Source organism: Ceratosolen solmsi, unplaced genomic scaffold (genome assembly GCF_000503995.2).
Source record: "Ceratosolen solmsi marchali unplaced genomic scaffold, CerSol_1.0 scaffold31, whole genome shotgun sequence".
Classification (NCBI taxonomy): domain Eukaryota; kingdom Metazoa; phylum Arthropoda; class Insecta; order Hymenoptera; family Agaonidae; genus Ceratosolen; species Ceratosolen solmsi.
Genome location: NW_011948432.1, coordinates 205485 through 227179, shown reverse-complemented (window position 1 = coordinate 227179; position 21695 = coordinate 205485). Strand labels below are relative to the sequence as shown.

At 26.1% G+C, this 21695-nt stretch overlaps 1 protein-coding gene across 1 annotated transcript in view; it reads left to right on the top strand.

Annotated features, from left to right (window-relative positions):
• The window catches only part of Rbp6 (RNA-binding protein 6), a 177370-nt gene that overhangs the window by 73305 nt on the left and 82370 nt on the right, over nucleotides 1–21695 (top strand). Inside the window, exon 3 of the mRNA XM_011502163.1 lies at nucleotides 344–392. Within this exon, the coding sequence (XP_011500465.1) occupies nucleotides 344–392 (49 nt within the window). The remainder of the gene's footprint in view (nucleotides 1–343; nucleotides 393–21695) is intronic.

Here is a 21695-nt window from a genome sequence, read left to right as displayed (position 1 = left end):
AAAAAATAGACAACCACTTATATATTATTATTGATAACGAAAATGAGAGTAAAAAGTGGAATTTTTTAAAGGATGAAATAAATCAATGCAGTCATTGCTTTATGATTTCTTATCTTCAAAATTATTTATAATTCCAAAGAAATTAAAAATATTTATTTCACACAGTAACCGTTACACTTTGTATTCCTACATATAATTAAAAACATTCTTAGGATATCTCTATTAGATATTGAATATTTAATCATGATTTAAAATATATAATCAATGCAATATCTATTATTTAAATGAAATTTGATAATAGTTATATTTTTAGTAATCTGATGATTTCACTGTTTTTATACAGATTGAAGATGCCATGCTGATGTTCGACAAGCAAACCAATAGGCACAGAGGTTAGTCTTTTTCACTGCTTATAACTATTTGTATACAATATTTGTTATTGTTTATGATAATTCAGATATAGTAAAAACTATACAATGTATATCTAATATATTCATATAGGAAAAACATTCTAATTTAAATAGAACCAGTAACATTAGAGAAATTTATTAATTTATCTAGATTATTTATTACTGTTTCATAAATCAAAAACAATTTTTAATCTATTGGATTGTTTTAATAAATTCCTTCTGCAAATAAATGTGGTAAGGTATTCAAAATATATTAAACTTAAAATATTGTATAAATAATAAATAAATAAACTTAATAAATAGTGAATAAAATAAAATTTATCCTTAGATTATTTAGAAATTTAGTTTAGCTTATTTTTAACGCTTTTGTAGAAAAATATATTCAAGGAATGATTTGAGTTTCATGAATTGAACACTTAAAAAAAAATAGCTGAAAATGTAAAGAAATTAAGTTTTTCCTTGCTTCATGAAAAGGTCTTTTTATAAGCTTTTGTATTATCTATATACTTTTACTATTCAATCGATTCTTACGATAATCTAGAATTTTAATAACTGTCAATTATATTTAAAAAAAAAAAAAAAAAAAAAATCTTCCGTCAATGAAGTAGAAAAAATCTAATTGTATATTAAACAACATGATTATTTAAAGTATAATGATAAAAATTATATTTTAATTTCTATGATATTTAAAGAACAGACGAAAAGACACAAATTCATTTATTACTAATGCATTAATTGATAAATGAACGAAATTATAATATTTTCATATCTTTATAAGTTTATTCATAGAAAATTTTTTTATCAAGATTTGTCTCATACTTTAACAACATAAATTTCACAAAAGATTTACTTTAAACTAAAATTCTTTCTTAATTCTCTAAAGTATTTCGAAATTGTGTATACGGTATATCTAATAATTTCGTAAAAAAATACGTATAAAGAAAAGTTAGAACTGTAGTACTCATGAGAAAAGTGCTTTGCAAAGAAATAATCTCATTTGTCATATTCTTTGACTAATTTTGAATGTGCCTTGCTCTATTTTAGTACGCAAAGCGATCAAGCAAACGATGCTGAGTACTCCCAAAGACAGTTTTAGTTTCCGTTTCAATCAGTCGGCATACTCAATTCAATTATCCGCGCAGACGATAGAGGGAAAGTAAGTGTGTTCATGCGTGTGGTGTGCTCGCGCGCATCGCGCACCTACGTATATGTGTGGGCGAAAAGCTGAGTAAGAGTAGGATAGGGAAACGAAAAATGGGGGTGGAATACGTTCGACACTAGGGCCAGCATCTCTTTCTACAAAAAAAGTTGAGGGAGGGCGAGAGAGACGAAAAGAACGACTTCACCTTCCTTGGGATATTCTGCACGCTTGGTTGCCATCCCAAACGATTTCGAGTCTCGATGGGTTGCGCGTCCTGCTCGTAGAGAGGCTATAATTTCCACGTGGATAAGCAGACTGCAAGTGCAGCAGCGACAAGGTGAGCCGGAAGATCCTCTCCCGTTTCTCTACATCTCCATCTCACCGTTCCTAAACGTATATAATACTGGTTCTCCTCTCGTGGCAAGTGGGCGCGATTATCCAAGCTTCACTGCCCAAAGGATTTTCCCTTCCATGCAAAGCTCGCCTCTTTCTCCTTTATCTCTTAGGGCGCTTTCTCTTCTTCCTCTTTCTCTGTCTCTCATTTTATTTCTCTTGGCCTTTAAGTGGTGTGAGACTCTCAGAGTTGAAAGCAGAAGGATAACCCTGTAGTCTTCCTTCTGCTTATGTACGCGACTATCTATGTGTGCATAAGTTTGACTCGACCCATGAACACAAACTTGATTTCTCGCTGAGGGGCAAGGAAAAAGACAATCATCTGGATCAACAAATCGATCAACGGCAAAAATACCGCACTTTAAGGAGCATAGGGTATTGATAAAGGATATAATTACTTTGATTATTATCGCATTCCTTCCTGTAGCTTTTATCCTTAAAGTTAGCAGTACCTTGTTTATGCTGGGTAATTCTGAGCACTCAAAGTAAGAATAACTTTTGCATTTCATGTACCCTATTCGATTAATACTTCATTAGAATATTCCTATGTCAGCGCACTTACAGTAATTCACAAGCATATTCATTCGGATAATTTTCAAAAAATTATTCTAACTATCCTAATACAATTTGCAAGAGTGAATTTTATTTAAAATATATTCTGATTGATGACAAGAACTTCTAATTGACACTTCAAAATATATGGCCGTATTGGCTATAGCTGTCAAAAATTCGTTAAACAATCAAATACTTAAATATTAAAATGCTATATACTATTCTCACATTTATTGATTATCTTGTGACTATTGGCATATTTTATTTTTGCAATACACGGAATTAATATTTTTTAAATGAGATTTTTATATACCAAGTGAAAATTGCATTAAATAAATGATGTGTAACATACTTTTTTTTTATTCTCAGGCGTGTAATAATTATGATATTTTAGGAGTTTTTTAAAATATTGAATTAATTGTAATGAAAAAAAAAAAATTTTTTTTTTAAAGTAGCCAAAGTAGCGAGGGAATATTTCAGTTAATCTTATTTTATAATCGAGGTAACTGGAAATACTGGTTGTAGGTTAACAAGAAAACTACTTAAATTTCATCACTAGTGGTTAAATAGTTATAGCATATGAAGTTTTAGAACAATTGTGTGGGTGTTGGTATTATTAATCGACGCATTATATTTGAGGCAACTAACCACAAAGATAACAATGTCGAGATTAGCATGACCTGGTCAATAAAATTAAATGATCACCCCACTCACAAGTAGGGAAGTTTTACCCTTTCAAGTCCTTCCCAATCAATGTAATTTTCTAAATGTAATTAAACAAGTTTTCTATAGGACGTGTACCTCAGTATACCATTGGCTCTCCAATACGCTTACCCTCTTCAAGAATCCGATCCTGTAAAGGTCAATTGCATGCTGGACTGATGTAATATCTGGTATTACTGAGTAATGTAATGCTGAGGTAATTGCTGTCGATATTTCTTATAGGTCAAATAGTTTTGCCTCCGACTAAATGGAAATAGTTTCACCATCACTCTCTCTCTCTCTCTCTCCCTCTCTTTCTCGTGTATCTCATACACTCACTAAATCACTCATCCATTTCCTCATTTGCACACACTTTTACACTGAGTACGACTCTGTAGCTCTAGATAAGTGGTCCTTACTGAAATATCTTTACTCGAATTGTAGGAATGATGGAATATGCAATATGTAGCAGCGGCAATAAACCTTTCAGCTTGAACTCAAGTTTATAATGAAATTAAAATGCATTGTCATGTATGAATTCAAATCTAACTTATTTATATACTGATGTCTCTTAAAGCGTAAAATCTTGAAGAATCAAATTCTATACTATTAAATATCAAATATTTAAAATTATGAAATATATTGAATACTTTCAATAATATTAAAGAAATTAAACGAATAAGAAATAAATTTTTAATTTTAATTTCAAGTATAACGATTAATATTAGGCGGATTAATAAATTAAAGTTTATGCTAATCTCATGAATCTAAATACTTCAAAAAGTTTATTACTAAAATTTGCATGGATACTTGTAATTATACTGAACATAGTTAAAGTATTTTATAATGATTATTTTAACGGAGCAAAATTAATACATATAAAGTAATTTTCGTATATGTCTAAAAAATATGTTTAAGACGGTTTGTATGCTTTAATATGCATTGTATGTTAAACAAAACGAATATTAATTTCTTTAATATTTCCTTCAAAAAATTCTTTGGGAATATTTTGATAAAATTGGGTCATACAAGCTATAATAAAAATTTTTTTATTTTTTAATAATCATTCGGGGCATTTTTGTTATAAATGGTTGCAATAGAATATTAAAAAGTTTCACCTAAATCTACATAAAATTGGATATCCTATTTTAGCAAATTTTTTTATATATTGTTTCATATAAAGTGTCAAACATTCCATGTAAAGAATGATTTTTTAAGTAAAAATTTATATAACAAAGTCCATAGATTACAAATTTGTTAAAACTTTCGAATGAATCTCTAAAGTATCATAATGAATATTACTTGAAAAATAGTATTGAAATTTTAAATACATTAAATAAAAATCATTGAAAAATTTTTATCAGTCGATTTTAAATTACAATTTGATGGAGAAGTCGTTCATAACTTTTTAACTATATTTTAAACTGCGAAGAATAACAATCCAGACTTTACAATTTGAACTTTATTACAAACGCTTATATAATACGCGTATTTTGTTTTCAAACAATTTTGAAGCAAGAAAGCATGAGAAAAGAATATTATAAAACAAAAAAATAACGAAGTATTTGCAAAACTCTGATTTAAGCGAGAGACCTAAAATTTGCACATCTAAATCCGATAAATATTATGTGACATTTCACATTATAGCTTTATTTGAAATAAACTTTTATATACAAAATTTCTTCAAAGTATTATGTAAAGCAAATAAGATATTATTTAAACGAAAATGTAGATATCGATTAATGAAAATAAAAATTTATTATAAGCAAAGTAATTTTTTATCTACTGAATTATAAAAAAATATTGTAGCATTTCCATTATATAAGTTATGAAAATTACTGCAAAACAATAATTATATTAATCAATAAAATTTTATAAAAGTCATATATATATATATATATATATATATGTGTGTGTGTTACGGAACAACTTGTAGAGATAAAATAGTGCTTATTGTTACAGATTTATTTAGCGATTACTTTTGCTCGATACAATTTTCCATCTCATCATTTATTAAAAAAATTATTTCCATTCACGAGATTTTTCATTCTCATCATTGCCGAGAACTCATCTATCTCCATCTTCTTTACTGTTTATCATGAACCGTCCATTCGCTCGGATCTTCGGGTTCAGCGACAAAAAGATGGTAGCAAGAAGACGACAGTTTGCAATGACAAGTCGCATATTCGTTTCAGATGCGATAACGGAAAATGCAGGCTCTGGCAAGTTTACTTGCGAAGACGTTCCATTCCATTATAGAAATCTCGAGTTGGAAAAGAGCATTGGTATGCTCCAATTGTCACATGCATTGCGGAATCGTACGCGCTTTCGTATAGATGTGAACTTATGCAGATATGAAAATGTATGCGTGTGTGTGAAAACAGGTAAACGTGAAAAATATTTTCCTTGTAAGTAGATGGAAGGGAGAAGTCAAGAAACGAAAATACGACACATTTGACGAAGAAAATGGGCTCGCAGTACAAGCTAAGGAGTTTGAAATATTGAAATGTAACGTCAACCGCCATTTCTTTACTTTCAGCCTCGTCCCGCTTATATTTTTCTTCAATTTATATCCTTTATCTTCCTTTTTTCATTCATTTATGCAATTCTTTCTCTTCCATATACCCTTTCAGCCAAGCATTTATTCTCTCACCTATATCTTTTGCATTATTGGCTTCTTTTTTTAAATTAACTATCCACTGTGTTGTCTAAATTACATTGTCAAAATGTTCATACAAGCACAGAATTTTAGCATACATATTTGCAATACAAATGTCTTCGTTATTCCAATATTTTTTGAAGATATTTATAATGGAAATTTTGGTAAAAATACACTAGACTTGTATGAAAATATCAAATTCACTATTAATCTAGAACTAGAAAAAAAATCTATAAGCATCGCCTATCGGACAATGACATTAAGGAGAGTTCAGGGATAGGCATAAAGTATCAAGGCCGTCTCAGTAGTTGACGGATCAGCACATCGTCTTAAGAAGAAGGGATAACAAGATGAGCACTGCGTTCCAATGAAGATAATTTTGTTGGCCCTGCAAGGGGCGGTTTATATTGTTGAGGGTCCCTTTGCGGCGACTACCGAAGGCAGTACTGTGTCCTAATCCTTGGAGGCCCGAACGAAGTTCCCGTTATTGCTGGTCCTCGGGCTTCTCCGCTCTTCGGCTTTCGCCGTTTCAATCTCATAGCGCCCCTCATTATTCTCGTAGCGTTTACCCCGAGGAGAGGTATTTCGGTAGTACAGACCCCAAGGAAAAGCCACACATGCAAAAGCCAATGTGATAATAATAAACGTATTTCGGAACTGGACCCAGCGTACTTCGTTATATTATTAATGTAATTTAAACATTTATTAATATGAATCGACAAAAAGTTAAAGCTCTAGTTTTATCCTTGTGCTTCAAGTAAGCTAATTATAAATAATGTAAAAGCAAATTAGTAATAATAAATTGCAAATTAAAACCATATTTTAAAGAACGTAGTTTTTTTATTGAAAATTTCCTGAAAATTCATCAAGCGAGGCTCTTGAAAAAGGACTAATTTAGCTAAAGCTAAATAAACGTAACAGAGCGTATATGAGAAGAAATAACAATTCTTTATTATTTGATTTTTCACATCATACTGAGAAACGCATTATTCTATTGCCAAGTTCGTCTTCACAATCCCTTCAAAAAAAAAAAAATTGGAAAAAAAACCAATGTTAAATATAAGGAGTCAGAATAAATAATTCAAACGTATTTTATTAGCTAACGAACTAGGTAATCACATTCAATTATCATTCAATGTAAGGATTCCGTAAGTCTGTGGAATACAGATGGTGTGTGTCGAAGGGGATTCTTATTCACATAATGTGAAACAATATAATAAATACAGTCGGTGTCGACTGTCAGCTACGATCACTTATCATACATATTAACAATTAGTACTCTAGTTTTGTTAACCAATGGTATAATGGAATGATTGATTAATGGTCATCTTCCGGAAAATGAGATGTGTACCTAGACTGATGCGTCATATGACGTCGCCACTATCCGACCTCCTACTATACAACAGTAGTGATAGGGGTATAAGCGAACATTAGGAGTTGTATCTATTTCGATTCGCAACCTACATTCCCTATTTTAACGTGCGACAACGATGGCTAAACGTCGGATGCACGAGAGAAATGATCAGATAAGTTTCGAGGGTCGATCTACATTGATCGACGGTTCGAGGAAAAGCGTCGATTCGAGTTAGAGACATTTTGCCCTGCCATGTCAACTCAACTTAGCATAATTTTGGACTGGGACTATATTGATGTTCCACTCATACACGTATGCACGTCAAACCAACTGACGATACATCATATCCTGCACATGCTAAGTATGAAGTTGCACTTCGGTGCCATCTTAGACAAGAAAATGACATCTTACATCACACCACTATTATATCAATATTTGTACTCTGTTATTTATAACCGATATTCTGAACTCCTAATCCATTTACATATTTAAAACTGAAATAAAAAAATAATAGTGTAATAAATTAATGTTTGGCATCAATAATATTGGATTCAATAATATTGGATATTGATTTTGCAATAAAACAAAAAGCTTCTAAAAAATTATAAATAACGTTTGACACCTATTAAAGGGCGTTCTAATCATATTGAATTTCATAAAGACGATAAATTGAAAAAAAACGATATATTGTATAAATAAATAAACTTTTAATAAAATTAATAAACCAATGTTTAATTGCGTTTATAATTTCTCAATTATCAAAAAGATTTTACTTGAGGAAAATATTGTACATTTTATGGCTTAAAATGGAAAAAATTATAATTATTAACTGAAATTCTAATATAAATTCCTTCGTTTTGTACGCAACTAAGTTTCCAGCTTTATCGAGGTACTGAGCAATTCGATTTAATTTTCCAACACATTTATCCTTTCCTTATACTATTCATTCCTTCGATCGATGCCATCTTAGATAAGAAATATAGATTTTTCATTATCCTATGTGTACGATTAAATTTCTATAAAAACTAAAAAGCATCTTTTTTTAAAAAAAGAACATAACATGCAAAGATAATTTTTTTAATTTTGTTAATTAGTTATTAATTAAGTTTTAATTATGGTTTTATGACAGGGTGCATTCTTCGATTTACTTGATAACTCTGGTTTAATATTTTAAACATTATTTAATTAACCACTTACTACACTTTCTATAGGGTAAAATTTTAAATATTTAAATCTGATATTGAATAATTTAAATATTTAGTAACTTACATGTTTCATATCATTATTCATATCTATATGTTGACATATTTTAGTTTTTATTTGTAATATTTTCTTTGATTTTCAAACTCTTCTGCATATATTCGTGTATAATATCAGAATATTATAATTCGGAAGCATCAAAGTTTATTATTATACCTTTATTTTCTCAAGAGCTTCTTCATTATTCATATAAACTCTACATCAATCAGTCTTACTTATGTAAAAATATGTAACTTTGACTGTCACGTACAAGCTGTCAATAAATTTATACAGTATAAACAATACGTCAAGAAACGAAAAACGAAACATTTTTTTTCGATTCATTGAAAAATGATACTAATGATAATTTCGGTAGAATATTTATTGTATAATAAAAAATCAAATATTTCGTTACAATATTTTAAACCTTGATTTATTAAAAAAAAAAAACATATGTTGTTGAAACGTACCCATTTTAGTAGTGCATGATAACTTGTAGGAAAGTTTCTCATCGACAGAATAATCAATTATATTTGAAAATTACAGGTGGTTAGTCATACATATGGAATAGGAATGAAGGGATAGCAAAGAACGTTGGCAATCATCAATACAATATTCATTAGAATATTATAGTAATAAATCAAAATATCAATAACTATATGATACAATGAATCTGATGTACTAAATTTCATTCGTAGCCTGTTTTTATCATGAAGTATATTATATACAACACAATGTATTTTTCTAAAAAAAATTATGAATTTTATTTGTAATAAATAAAGGTATCAATTGTACCTCATATATTTACATAAGGCAAACGAGCATGAAATGAAGACATTCCTCTGAATAGAAGAAAAATTGCTATTTTTAATTTTGAACGACTGTTTATATTTATAGAAATAAATGTTTTTATATAAAATTTAATAGATTAATAATTGATGCATTAGACAACGTATTTGAAAATTTATATAGAAATATTGTAATTTTTATAAATATATTTGCTTATCATCTTAAACAACATCGATCCATATGAAGACTTTTTATATCAGTTAAAATGCAATATAAAATGTATTAAATAGTTAACTATAAATTAAAACGCTGGAAGTAAAGAGTTCAAGGATTTATGAAAATTATTTGATTTTTAATCAACAAATATATATTTAATATTGGGATATATTAGTATCACTATGATTCATAACTTGTTTACGGTTATAGGTCATATTTTAATATTATTTTCTATATTGATATTCAATCTGATAAATCTTATTCAATTATAAACTTTAAGATAGACTAATAAATGAAAATATATCATTCTGTCTGCAATACATAGTCAGGGTTTAAACTTCGTAAACATATATTTTTTCTTGGTCTTTTTATCTTTATCTCTGTACCAAACCATGTAAGTGTTTCGAAATTCATAATAAGAAAATTATAAAAAATGGAACTTATAAATTAGATTCTCAAAGTTCTAAGTGCATCTTAGAATACGTTTTCATCGGATCTCATAAACATTTGTATCATAAAAACTCTACAAACTTTGATACTGTGAATTGCTACTCTAATAAAAAATATTTAAATAATAATTGCCATTAAATTGTATATATTTTCTAAATTAATGTAATAATAATTAACAAAATGTATTGTTTCTATAACAAATATTTCTGACTTATTTTTAAATTGTATATAAATGAGTATAGTAAGAACTGTTGTTTATTTCCATATGATTGACGAAGAAAGAAATTCACAAGGAAATTCAATTATAGAGTAAAAGCTTCCAATAAAAAAGTCAACAAAAGCATTATGGGTCAAATTTATTTTATTCTATAATACAATAATAATTATTACAATAACACGTAGAATAAATACTTGTACGTTAAATACAATATATATAAACAAAATTTTAATTATGATTATTTTAACTATAATTTATAATGATAGTATTATCAAAATGCTACACGAATAATGCCATGGGATTCGGAAAAAAATAATTACAGTAACTTGTTGGTTGAATATATAAATATACACATTTACTATATACGCCATACTGATTGGGCTGGTTGAGGACACTCGCGGACGAATTCTATTCCATCATATAGTGTAACAATTTTCGTCCCCTCAAATTGCATATTACAGGATTGACGCCCCCCTCCCCCACTTCTCACATGCCAACACTGTCTCCCCCCCCCCTCAGTAGCTCACTCATTCGTTTGTTCACTCTCTAACTCACTCAAAACTGAATTACTACTCCATTACTACTCTTTCTAAACGAGTGAAATTGTATCATATCCAATATTAATTATTAAAAGCTTATCTTTGGTTTAATAACTTTTCATTTAATCTCCCTTCAATAATAAATAAATGGATAGAGAAGTAATTCTTCCACAGTAAAAAAAAGACTTTTTAAATTTACATGGTAATTTGCAATAAATTTATTGATCTTCATAAATAAATATTACTATTGATAGACATATATGTTATGCATCGATTGAATGTAACTCACATAAAAATATAGAAATAGTGACGTTGAAATTACTTTGGATACATTTATTAAAATTAGAGAATATGATCTATATAAAATTACCTAACTTGCTTGAGAGTATGTGTATATATTTCTAAATCTGTAAGTGAGTGTGCATTACTCTTGAGGAGTGCAGCTAATGAGAGCAAACACGAGTCTTGATTCTGTAGTACCTGTACCACTGGCGTAAATCCCGTTTCATTTGATGAAGCCAAGTTGTGATTACTGCAAAATTTAATGCTGCGGGGATGACAATCAAGTTGAGACGAACAACTCTAAAAACACATGATGAACCTACTTAACGAATCATGTTTACATGAAGTGCTAACTAAAATATTTGTAAAATGATAAAATCATTAACCATATGCATCCATTGACTTAAAAATAATAATTTGAAAATTGGAATATAAATCCATGATATTCAATTACAGAAACAACAATTTCATAATAAAATTGATTTAATATCATCTTAGCTATCAATATTGAATAAAAAATATTGCATTACATTCAATTATTATCGTTATTTGTTTAAAAATTATTATAAATGTAAGAGTATATTTTATTTTTATATTAAATTTATTTTTTGAAAGAATATCATCATTATTACTTAGAAAACAGTAATTTATAAATTAGGGCCGTGACCCCAATTAATTAAATTAAAGAATATAAGTTAATAACTGAACCAAATAAATACAAAAACACATTATATATATATATATATATATATATATATATATATATATAATAAAGTAGTATGTAATAAAGAAGAATGAAAATTCATACAAGAATTATAAAATCAGTTTTAAAGAAATGTTCAATAGCCAAGAAAATATGAAAATTTACATCAAATATCTCACGTTATACTCAATAAAATTTATATGTTATCGATTCAAAGAATCAAAAATTCAAATGAAAAAATTTCGTAATTAATGGTATGATGCATAATATATGTATAAATCATAATCCAGTTCTTAGCTTAACACGAAGTAAATAGAATATATAATATTGTTCATTTATAATACAGAATTCATAATGAACTTTGAAAGGATTTAGTGAATTACTTATTTTCTCATTTCACTTTGATATATTATATATCATTTGCATAATTTTGTAGACTTAATTAGGCACAAGTCCGGCGAAACGGTATTATTTATATTACAGAAGCTCGATAACTTTTTAAACAGTTAGCAGCACTACGTGGCATAATTCAATTTTATTTAATTAGAAAAGGTTAGATAATATAAACAATTATGTTGCTAAAGCAGGAGAAGATTAATAAAAAAAAAAAGAAAGAATACCGCAGATAAATATTCTATATTGAGAAAGTAGATGTGAAAATTTAAATACTTTATATAAATTAAAAAAGGTGGCCTCTAGCACAAGGATCTGTCTACGAAGAGATTACCTACTTCTTATCAAATGCATTTAAGTATCATTTTGCAGAACCTCCCACTAAAATACTCAGATTGGAATCGGAAGTTGTTGTTCTGACATCTAAATAACTCTTTACTATTCTGGAATTACAAAAATTGAATGAAAAACAAGTAAGCTAGAAGTAATTAAAGATTAAATTATCTGCATTACAAGTATTATATTTAAGTTCAACTATATGAAAACTTTATTTTTCCTTGTATTTTAAAATTGAGTATAAGGTAAGCAGATAAGCATGTTGGAATCTTACACTTTGGAATATTTTTGTCAATTCACGTATAATCTTTTATTGTATAAATTTAGTCTCTGTTTACATCGTTTTATTGCAGTTCTTTTAATTATAATAATTGAGAAAATTATTGGGAGCCTACTGCTCACTATGAAAATCAAATACAAATGTAAAGGCCAAGATGAAGTAAATACAACTCTGGTTATCTAATAGCAGATATAGTCGTTTAAAAATTTCGTGACACGCATCATCTATTCTTCATTCATAATAATATGTTAAATATAAAAATTTCTTCTTATGAATGACATAATTACTACACATAACGATATATAACATAATTATATAAGATATATTTACCCTTACACGATATTTTTGTCGTGATTACAAATTGGGAGGACGCATTGAATATAAAAGTCTCGTTTTGGGTCGGCCTTTTGGACTCATGAGTAAGTTTATTATAAACAGAAGTTACGTTGATACTAGTAATACTAGTAACTTGTGAGGGGAAGGTACCTGTAATGACTGTAAGAATCGGGCAGGGATAAAGTCACTGAGTATTTGGTATTACTCCCCATTTCGGTTACATATAACGCCTTTTCTTACACATTACAACCCACAATAGTATTTGAAATTTCATGACCGAGGTACACTGAATCTTAAATATATGAAACGGAGACTAGATTTTCTAGATCTGTAGATTTGTTAATGATATTTGAGTATTGTTACCAATCATTATGCAGATAATTTGAATGTTAATACAATAAAATATAATATATACTGTATAAAAAGTGTTTGTGGATGTTACTAAAAAAAAATATAAATGAGAATAACATACTTTTAAATCAACCAAAACTTTATTTAATATTAAATTGTTTACGCATGTATAATGAATTAATTGTTCAAATGATAAACATGTAGCACTTATTTTCTAATTATAAATATCAATTTATATCAGTATGAAAATGCATTGAAATATTATTATTAATCTGATTCGTCAAATACTTATAATCAGATAATCATTTAAATCCTTCGAATCATTTTTTCTCTCTCTCTCTATCCCTCTATAACTTCATATACCTTCCCTTTCTTTCGTATACTCGTTTAAAGCAATGTTAGCTGCTAAGTTTTATCTAGTTGAAATTCCACTATTAAAGCAAACGATTTTAATTAGTTGAAACCACCAATTTTACGACTTTTTGCTTGTAGATCTATATATATATATATATATATATATATATATATATAGCACAAACATTTTCTTTATATGGAAAATTCATTTATAAAAGTAATTTGATAATTTGAATTAATACAATTACGATTAATTCTAAAAAATATTTAAAATACGTGATCCTTTTATTATCCATATATTAACTCTAATTAAAAATAACTAATGTTTTAATTAGTTAAGTATTAAATTATTATCGAATAAACGTTAATGATTAATCATAATTTTTTCAATGCTTCTATCCATGCAATATATCTTCAATTACAGGGATTAATTATAACCTGAAATAAATTTTTCTTCATTAATTAATTAGAAAAATACAAAAATTGGTTATTAAGATAATATATAGACATAATTATGTTATATTTACTCTTTGCTCTTTTTTAAATATTACATTGGTATTTTAATTTATCACATTATGTGATAAATATTATATAGCATAAATAGAACTTTCTAATGATTAATTTTTTATATATCATATTATATTATGATTTATTAATTTTTAAATATATATATTAAATTTGAAGCTTAAGTTAAAATAATGCAAAATATTTAACTATTTAATTATACATTTATAAAAAAAATTTTCTTTATAATTATATCTATTGTAAAACGCATTAAAACAATTACATAGTTTGTAAACCACAAAATTCTTTAACAAGGACATTTATAAGACTAATAATAATATAAACTAAAAAGAACACATATAAAAAATCTTCAAAATAAGGAAGAATTTTTATATCTTTTAATCTATAGCTTACCAATAATATTAAGAAATATTCAATTTAGTATTTTCCATTTTTTTGTAAATCAAGTTAAAATTTTTTATATATTAGTAAATGGCTACTTGGGCTATAAAATCAAATAAAAGACTTGATAATAATTTCGAATTGTTTATGAATATATCACAAATAATATTTTACTCAATATGTGTGTAACTCCTTAGTATAAAATATCTGAGAAAATTTATAACAATTTATATTCAATTTATACCTTTATGGACGGTAAATATTACACAAATTGATTTGCTAAATATTTTATTAAAAAGAAATTTTTTTCAGAAGATATCATGATAAACAAATTACATAACCTTTAAAGTTATAATATAAATATCATTAGCTTGACTTATAAATGTTTCTTATACTTACTTAATAATATATCGGTAAATTAATATAAAATAATAAATATTCTAAATAAAATATTAGGAATGATAAATATAATAGAAAAATTAACTACAAATACCTTTCATCCGTAAAAAATTAAATTTCTATATATTTTATTAAGATGTAAATCCAGTATTTTATAACATTAAACTTCACTCGTTTTTCTAATCGTACTTCTAAGTGTAGTATTAATGTCAATACAATGCAATTGTAATTGCTTAAATGTTGAAATATTTTATCAGATAGTGGAAATAATAAATAATATATATTAAATAATATAAAAAAATTAAATATGAAAATATATAATATTATATCACTTTATCATAAGCGCTTTCTTCTTTTCCGATGTGTGTTTTCATTATTCATTATCAATAATTGGAAAGAGTTTAGTATTATAATTCTATTTTTAATGGCTGCGCCTGATTTTGTTACTTATATTATTAAAATTAAATAATAGTGCAGGTTAAATATCAATACTTGTTCTTCCTTCTATTACAGTAATAAAATAGTGCTTTGACAAGATTCAAAGAGTTACAGATTCTCTTATTTTTTCAATACTTACTATTATTGATTTTAATTTAATCCATCTCCGAATCACGTATTATATAGTTTCGCTTAATACCTTTTATTTAATTCTTTACTTTTCAATTTTCCATAATTGGATTCAATATTGATTTTTTTATCAATTTCATTATGACTTGGTTTTCAGTTTTAAATAGACATGTTCAGTATCATATATAATCAGCAATTTTTAAGAAGTATAATTGTACAATAGAAATGCATTTCATATTATATCTCATATATATTGTTATGAAGTAATACTTTAATTATAACATTTAACATAATATTTGAATAAGTTTTATATTTGAAAGTTAACTCGTATGGTTAAGCCAAACTTCGTTACATTCATTAGACTGCTTTTCTCTTTATTCATATATTTGATCAAACACTAGTGCACATATTTCGATTACTGCTGGACAATTTTCGTTTTCATTATTTAAAAGAATTTTAGGTTCTTTATTTTATATATCTTAATTTTACAATATATATTACAATTATATATGTATTTTTGCCAATAGTATGATTATATGTTAAATAGATTAAAATATAGATATTTAATTCAATGAAAAATTCTAATACAGTGAGATTTATAGAATTGCCTAACTCGTGCCATTTTAAAATGTCTTACTTTTACGAGAATGAAGTATTTAAGCCAAATATTTTTAGTGAAAAGGGGGCATATGTAGAATTTTATATATTACTGATTTTAATATTTCACTTAATATTCAATATATTTGTTATGCTTCTTCAAGATTATTATATTTGAAATTGTCGTAATTTGATTTATAATTATTGCAATACAAGTAAATACGTAGTGGTGATAGTTGACATAGCCAGAGTAATAGCGACAACCCTCGTTGAATTAATGAAAAGAATTTGTCTTGATAGAAAAGCGAAAGTGACGTTGATGAAAGTGAATAATAAAACAGATATTTAACAAATAGAATAACCTAGTTAAGCTCTTGAGTACTTCTTGTTGAATCACGAAAAATTCAAACAAAAATATACAGAAGTGGATAAATTGCAATATACATACATGTATTACGTATTACGTATTATATATATATATACATATATGGTACACGACTACTACACGAGATAAAATTACTACAGGATTTTAGTGATGATGACGTATACCAAAAATGGTAAAATTAAAGTTAAATAAAGAAGAATAATATATAACGGGACTCATAATGGAAGTGAGAAAACTCTGAGAATATAATAAAGTGACGGCAAATTTACAAAATGATAGTTATGGATTAAGGAAGAATAAGATACTGTCGCTAGTCATTTCTCTTTCTTTTTTCAAGGTAAGAGACAATACAAGGGGTCTAATAGAATATAAAGTCATAATATTCTGTTAAAATCCCATTCAGCACTAGTGATTCCTTTACCAAGTAACGAACAAATTTAAATATTTCTTCAAGGAGCGCATGAGTGAGTCAAGTCAACAGAATAAGTGAATAGTAGAGTTTCAAAGTCAATTATCGGATTTAATCATTCATTCTGACTTTTTGAAATGTATACGTAGATATTTAATTTCTTCCTTCTATAGCTCGTTTTTATCTCTTGCATATTTATATTCGTCGCATAATCTCTTTGTCTTTATGAGATCTTTATTAAAGCAATTCAATGTTTACGACTGTCGTTATTAAATATAAAATTTCTTTGACTTTCACTATATCCTTCATCATCGATATATTTACGCATTATAAGTATCTAGAAATTTACTTGCTGTCAATATTTCTAGTAAGTATAATTATTTTAAATCCATATAAAATATTCTTTGATCTGATTTATAAAATATGATAAAGATAAAAAACAATCTGTACAAAAAGAAACTAATGATTATAATTATAGCTAAGGTCGTTAGTATTGCTAATTTCTAACATTATACTTAATATTAAACTTCTATCACTATATAAAATTTCTTAATATACATAATTTCCCATAATTACATATTTATAAATCATAATTAAATATATTAATTATTTGTTGCAGGTAATAATCTACCATAACTATATTTATCTTCTTAATATGTAAGTAATTAATATAATAAAAACTATACATTATTAATGAATGCTACCTTAATGTGGTAGTGCATACATGCATGTAAGACATATATATACTTTACGTTCATGAACCACAGTAATATAAAAAAATTTTCTTGAAACGATAATTTATCAGATTTTATAACCGTTTAAATTACATTAAAAAATACTCGTTCTTTATAATAATGATCTATTCAGATTAATTATACAGACTACAAGTATGCAATGAATATATAAATGTATATTACGTATAGTAGCATTTACCGTCACCGTTTTCAATTGCATTGTGATTAATAATTCAGCGGGAAATAATCAGACTATTTGTGATGGACATCGTCGAAGCTTAAACCTCCACCCACTGCTGTAACTAGTACCCACTTGCTCACCCTTTCGTTCGAAAGCGACAATTTTCGATGTAATTCCACGGCTGAACGTTAATTGCCTCATTGAATATGAAATATTATTATATCTAAATGCAAACGATCAATTGATAATCCTATTCATATTATTTACCAGAAAAATAATACGTATTATGTAATTAATTAGTTAGGTTATTTATAACTGTCACTTAGAAATAATAGCGTAATAAGAAATTCAATCCCTTAATAACTAATATTTATTTTTTGTTCAATAATTGATGTATATCCATTCTGTTTAATTTTTCTAAAAAATTATATTGATAACATTTTTCTTAGAATTTAATTTCATAAAAGTTTCGTAAAACTAAACGTAATTTATCTTTAGGATTTAACAAAAATGAAAGAGTATGAATTTTATGGCATTTGTAGACTAAAGTCCATTAAGGAACGAAATTTAACGAAAAAAATCATTTAAATATACAATTTTATCCTTTAAATTATTAAATTATTTAGTTTAGGAAAAATTTCAAATACAGGGTCGTATATATTAATTTTGTTCTAAAAATTCTTATAAATAAATAAAATTATATGAATTCTTAATATTGAATAGTAGTTATTATCAATTAGTTTTCAAATTAATCGGTATTTGATTCAAATTAAACAAATATTTACAATTGATTTTATATATATAACAAAAAAAAATTTTGAAAAAACTTATTACTGTATACAAAGTAAGCAGACATTTTAAAATTTGTTTTAAATAAATATGTTCTACAAAATTTGTGAAAAATAAATTATTTTTATGTAATGCTTATTCTAAATTTAAATATTAGTTAATGATTAATATTGTCTATTTAAATACTGTATATCGATTTTTATGAGAACATTTTACAAAATTATTAGAATGCTTGATGTTATCCAGGATTAGAGTTTAAGAAGGGATTTTTACTTTGGACGACTAATATTATACGTAGTATGGCACGTTAACAAAGCTAATTTTTAATAGGATTAGCGACTTTTTATATGCATAATAATATATTTTTCTGAAAATTAATTTATTATAATATACTATTTATATAAAACTAAATAACTTTATATGTAAATTAGATTTAAATAATTAGCATATAGAAATTTCAAATAATGTAAAAGAGTAATAATCTGCCACATCTAAATATCATAAATATTTAGATAACATTTTCACGATGAAATTAAGATAATGATACGTGATAATGTAGCTCTGCATTATTTCAAATAAGAATTTAAATTAAGTTAGATAATAAACAATCGATAATCATATAATAATAGGAATTTTTTTTAATTGAAACTTTTTCGTATTGAAAATTATTTTAAAATTAATAATACATTTTTGGAATTCAACAAATATTATGTCATTTACAATTAATTAAAAAGTCTATTTCAAAAATTTATTCAAAAATATAAAAATTAATTTATAATTAATACGATCATTATTTACGTTATGAGAGCAATATCAACCTATTGTTAATTTAAGAAATGAAGCGTAAAATTACTTTGACTGTTAAAAATTAGTAAATAATGTTAACAATTGCAATACGTAATGTTTGGTGTAAACAATTATCATATATATTATATATTGTATATATCATACATATCATATATTGTATATAATTTTGAAAAACGTGAAATTTCCAAGAATCATGTAATTAATTATTTGTTTATGCTTGGAAACATGCCTTATTCTTGTTTTAATGCCATAAGTTAATTAAAATTAATTACAAACATGTACTTTACAATACATCAAAAAGATCGGCCTGTTAAATTTATACAAATAAGCCATAATAATTATTTTTACTTACAATGGCTAATATTTTTGTCTCCTTTTCCTTTAACTTTTCATTTTTTACTTTTTTGTATCAAACTTGTAAATAGACAAAGCGATAGAGTTCAACGTAACATGCTTGAGGTCTAATTATTTTTAAGGATTATTTCTAAATACGACTGAAACAAGGGCTTCTATTGAATTAATTTAACAGTAATATAAAACACTGTTCTTATAAATCCTGTGACTCATTATTTAGTCATTTTACAATACAAGTAAACTTTTCTTATTAAAATAAAAAGTTCAATTAAAAATGAAGGCAAGAGAAATTTTTCTTTAGATAAATGATAAGAATACTTCAGTTAATAAATAAGTTTATCAAAACTATTGATTAATGTAGGACAATATAAAAAACAACATCCTATAGCAACAATAAAATTATTATATGAAAATCATCAATTTAAAAAATACATAATATTAATACACCAAAGGTTGCTAAAAATAAAGATATTTATTTATATTTATACTCTACCTTGACGTACATACATACATACATACATACAGACATGCACATATATATATACATATATATTGTAGTATCAGAGGATTTGATATAAATGTAAATTTTCCGTTACATCACTTCAGTTTATTGATTCTGCTATGCGACTTACGATCAATTAATAACGTTATTAACAAATTAGGGCAAAATTATAATAACGATATACTAAATTGAACTTAATGAAACAACAAATATTTGATAGTACGTGAAGTATAATAAAGGATATTGTAATTGGCAAAAGGCTGTTGTTCAGCAACAGTCCGAAATGTTAACGTACAAACGTGAGTTGAATCCTTTGACATACGATTATTCATGATCGATTAAGCACTGCTTGCTAGACGACCGTAGACTATTCTTAGATCTCTGCGGGATTTGCTGAATTGTATTTGTGCCCTATATCAGCTTCAGATCAAACGTAGACCAGAGACGTACTGAAAGTTCGATCTCTGATGAGTTTAATGCTCGATCGCATCGAAATAACCTCAAAGTTTCCAGATTATTACAAATTTATTGTATAATTTTCTCCGTAATCATAAACTATGTCACTGGTTCATTATAAATTATTTCTGCCATATTTTATTCTGCAACTTTTATTCGATTGTAATATAGTTTCCTTATGCTCCATTTATGATAACAAAAATTAGTTCTACATACTGCTTTATTGATGCATGGATATTTGAATTTATTATATTTGAAAAATTTGTAAAATTAATCCTGTTACTTTATTTTTCTTAGAAACAGATTTATTTAATATAATAATCAATGAAATAAATAATCATTATAATTAATTATTTTTCATCTATTAACCAAAAGGATTGGAAGGGAAAATACTAATTTTATGACATTATCGACCTTGGATATCAATTTTCTACATAGTTTCTACATTAAGTTTTTATACAATTGAATTTTATATTATAATCGTGGGCAACATAATGTGGATATTCGTAATTCTTTTCAAAGTATATCTCTTTGCTATGATTTTATTATAATTATTTTGCTATAGTTAGTAATTTTAATTTAATATTAATGTGGGGAAATTAATTGATGAGTAAGATGATACAAAAATTAGTATTAGAAGTACTTCTTTGATGCGTTTAACTTTGCTTAGAATAAAATATTTAAATCGAATTGTGATTAATTCACCATTGACAATATGAAAACGAATTAACCATTGATCAAACACATACAAAGCTAATATGAGCTTATGTATTTATTAATCGATTTAATTCACTGAAAATTAAATTTATTTTAGAATATATAATATAGATTATACCGTTACAGAAGTTAATTATAGCTCTACTTACATTAATATAGAATAAGTGTTAGAGCTTTATAAGAATTAAAAAAAAGA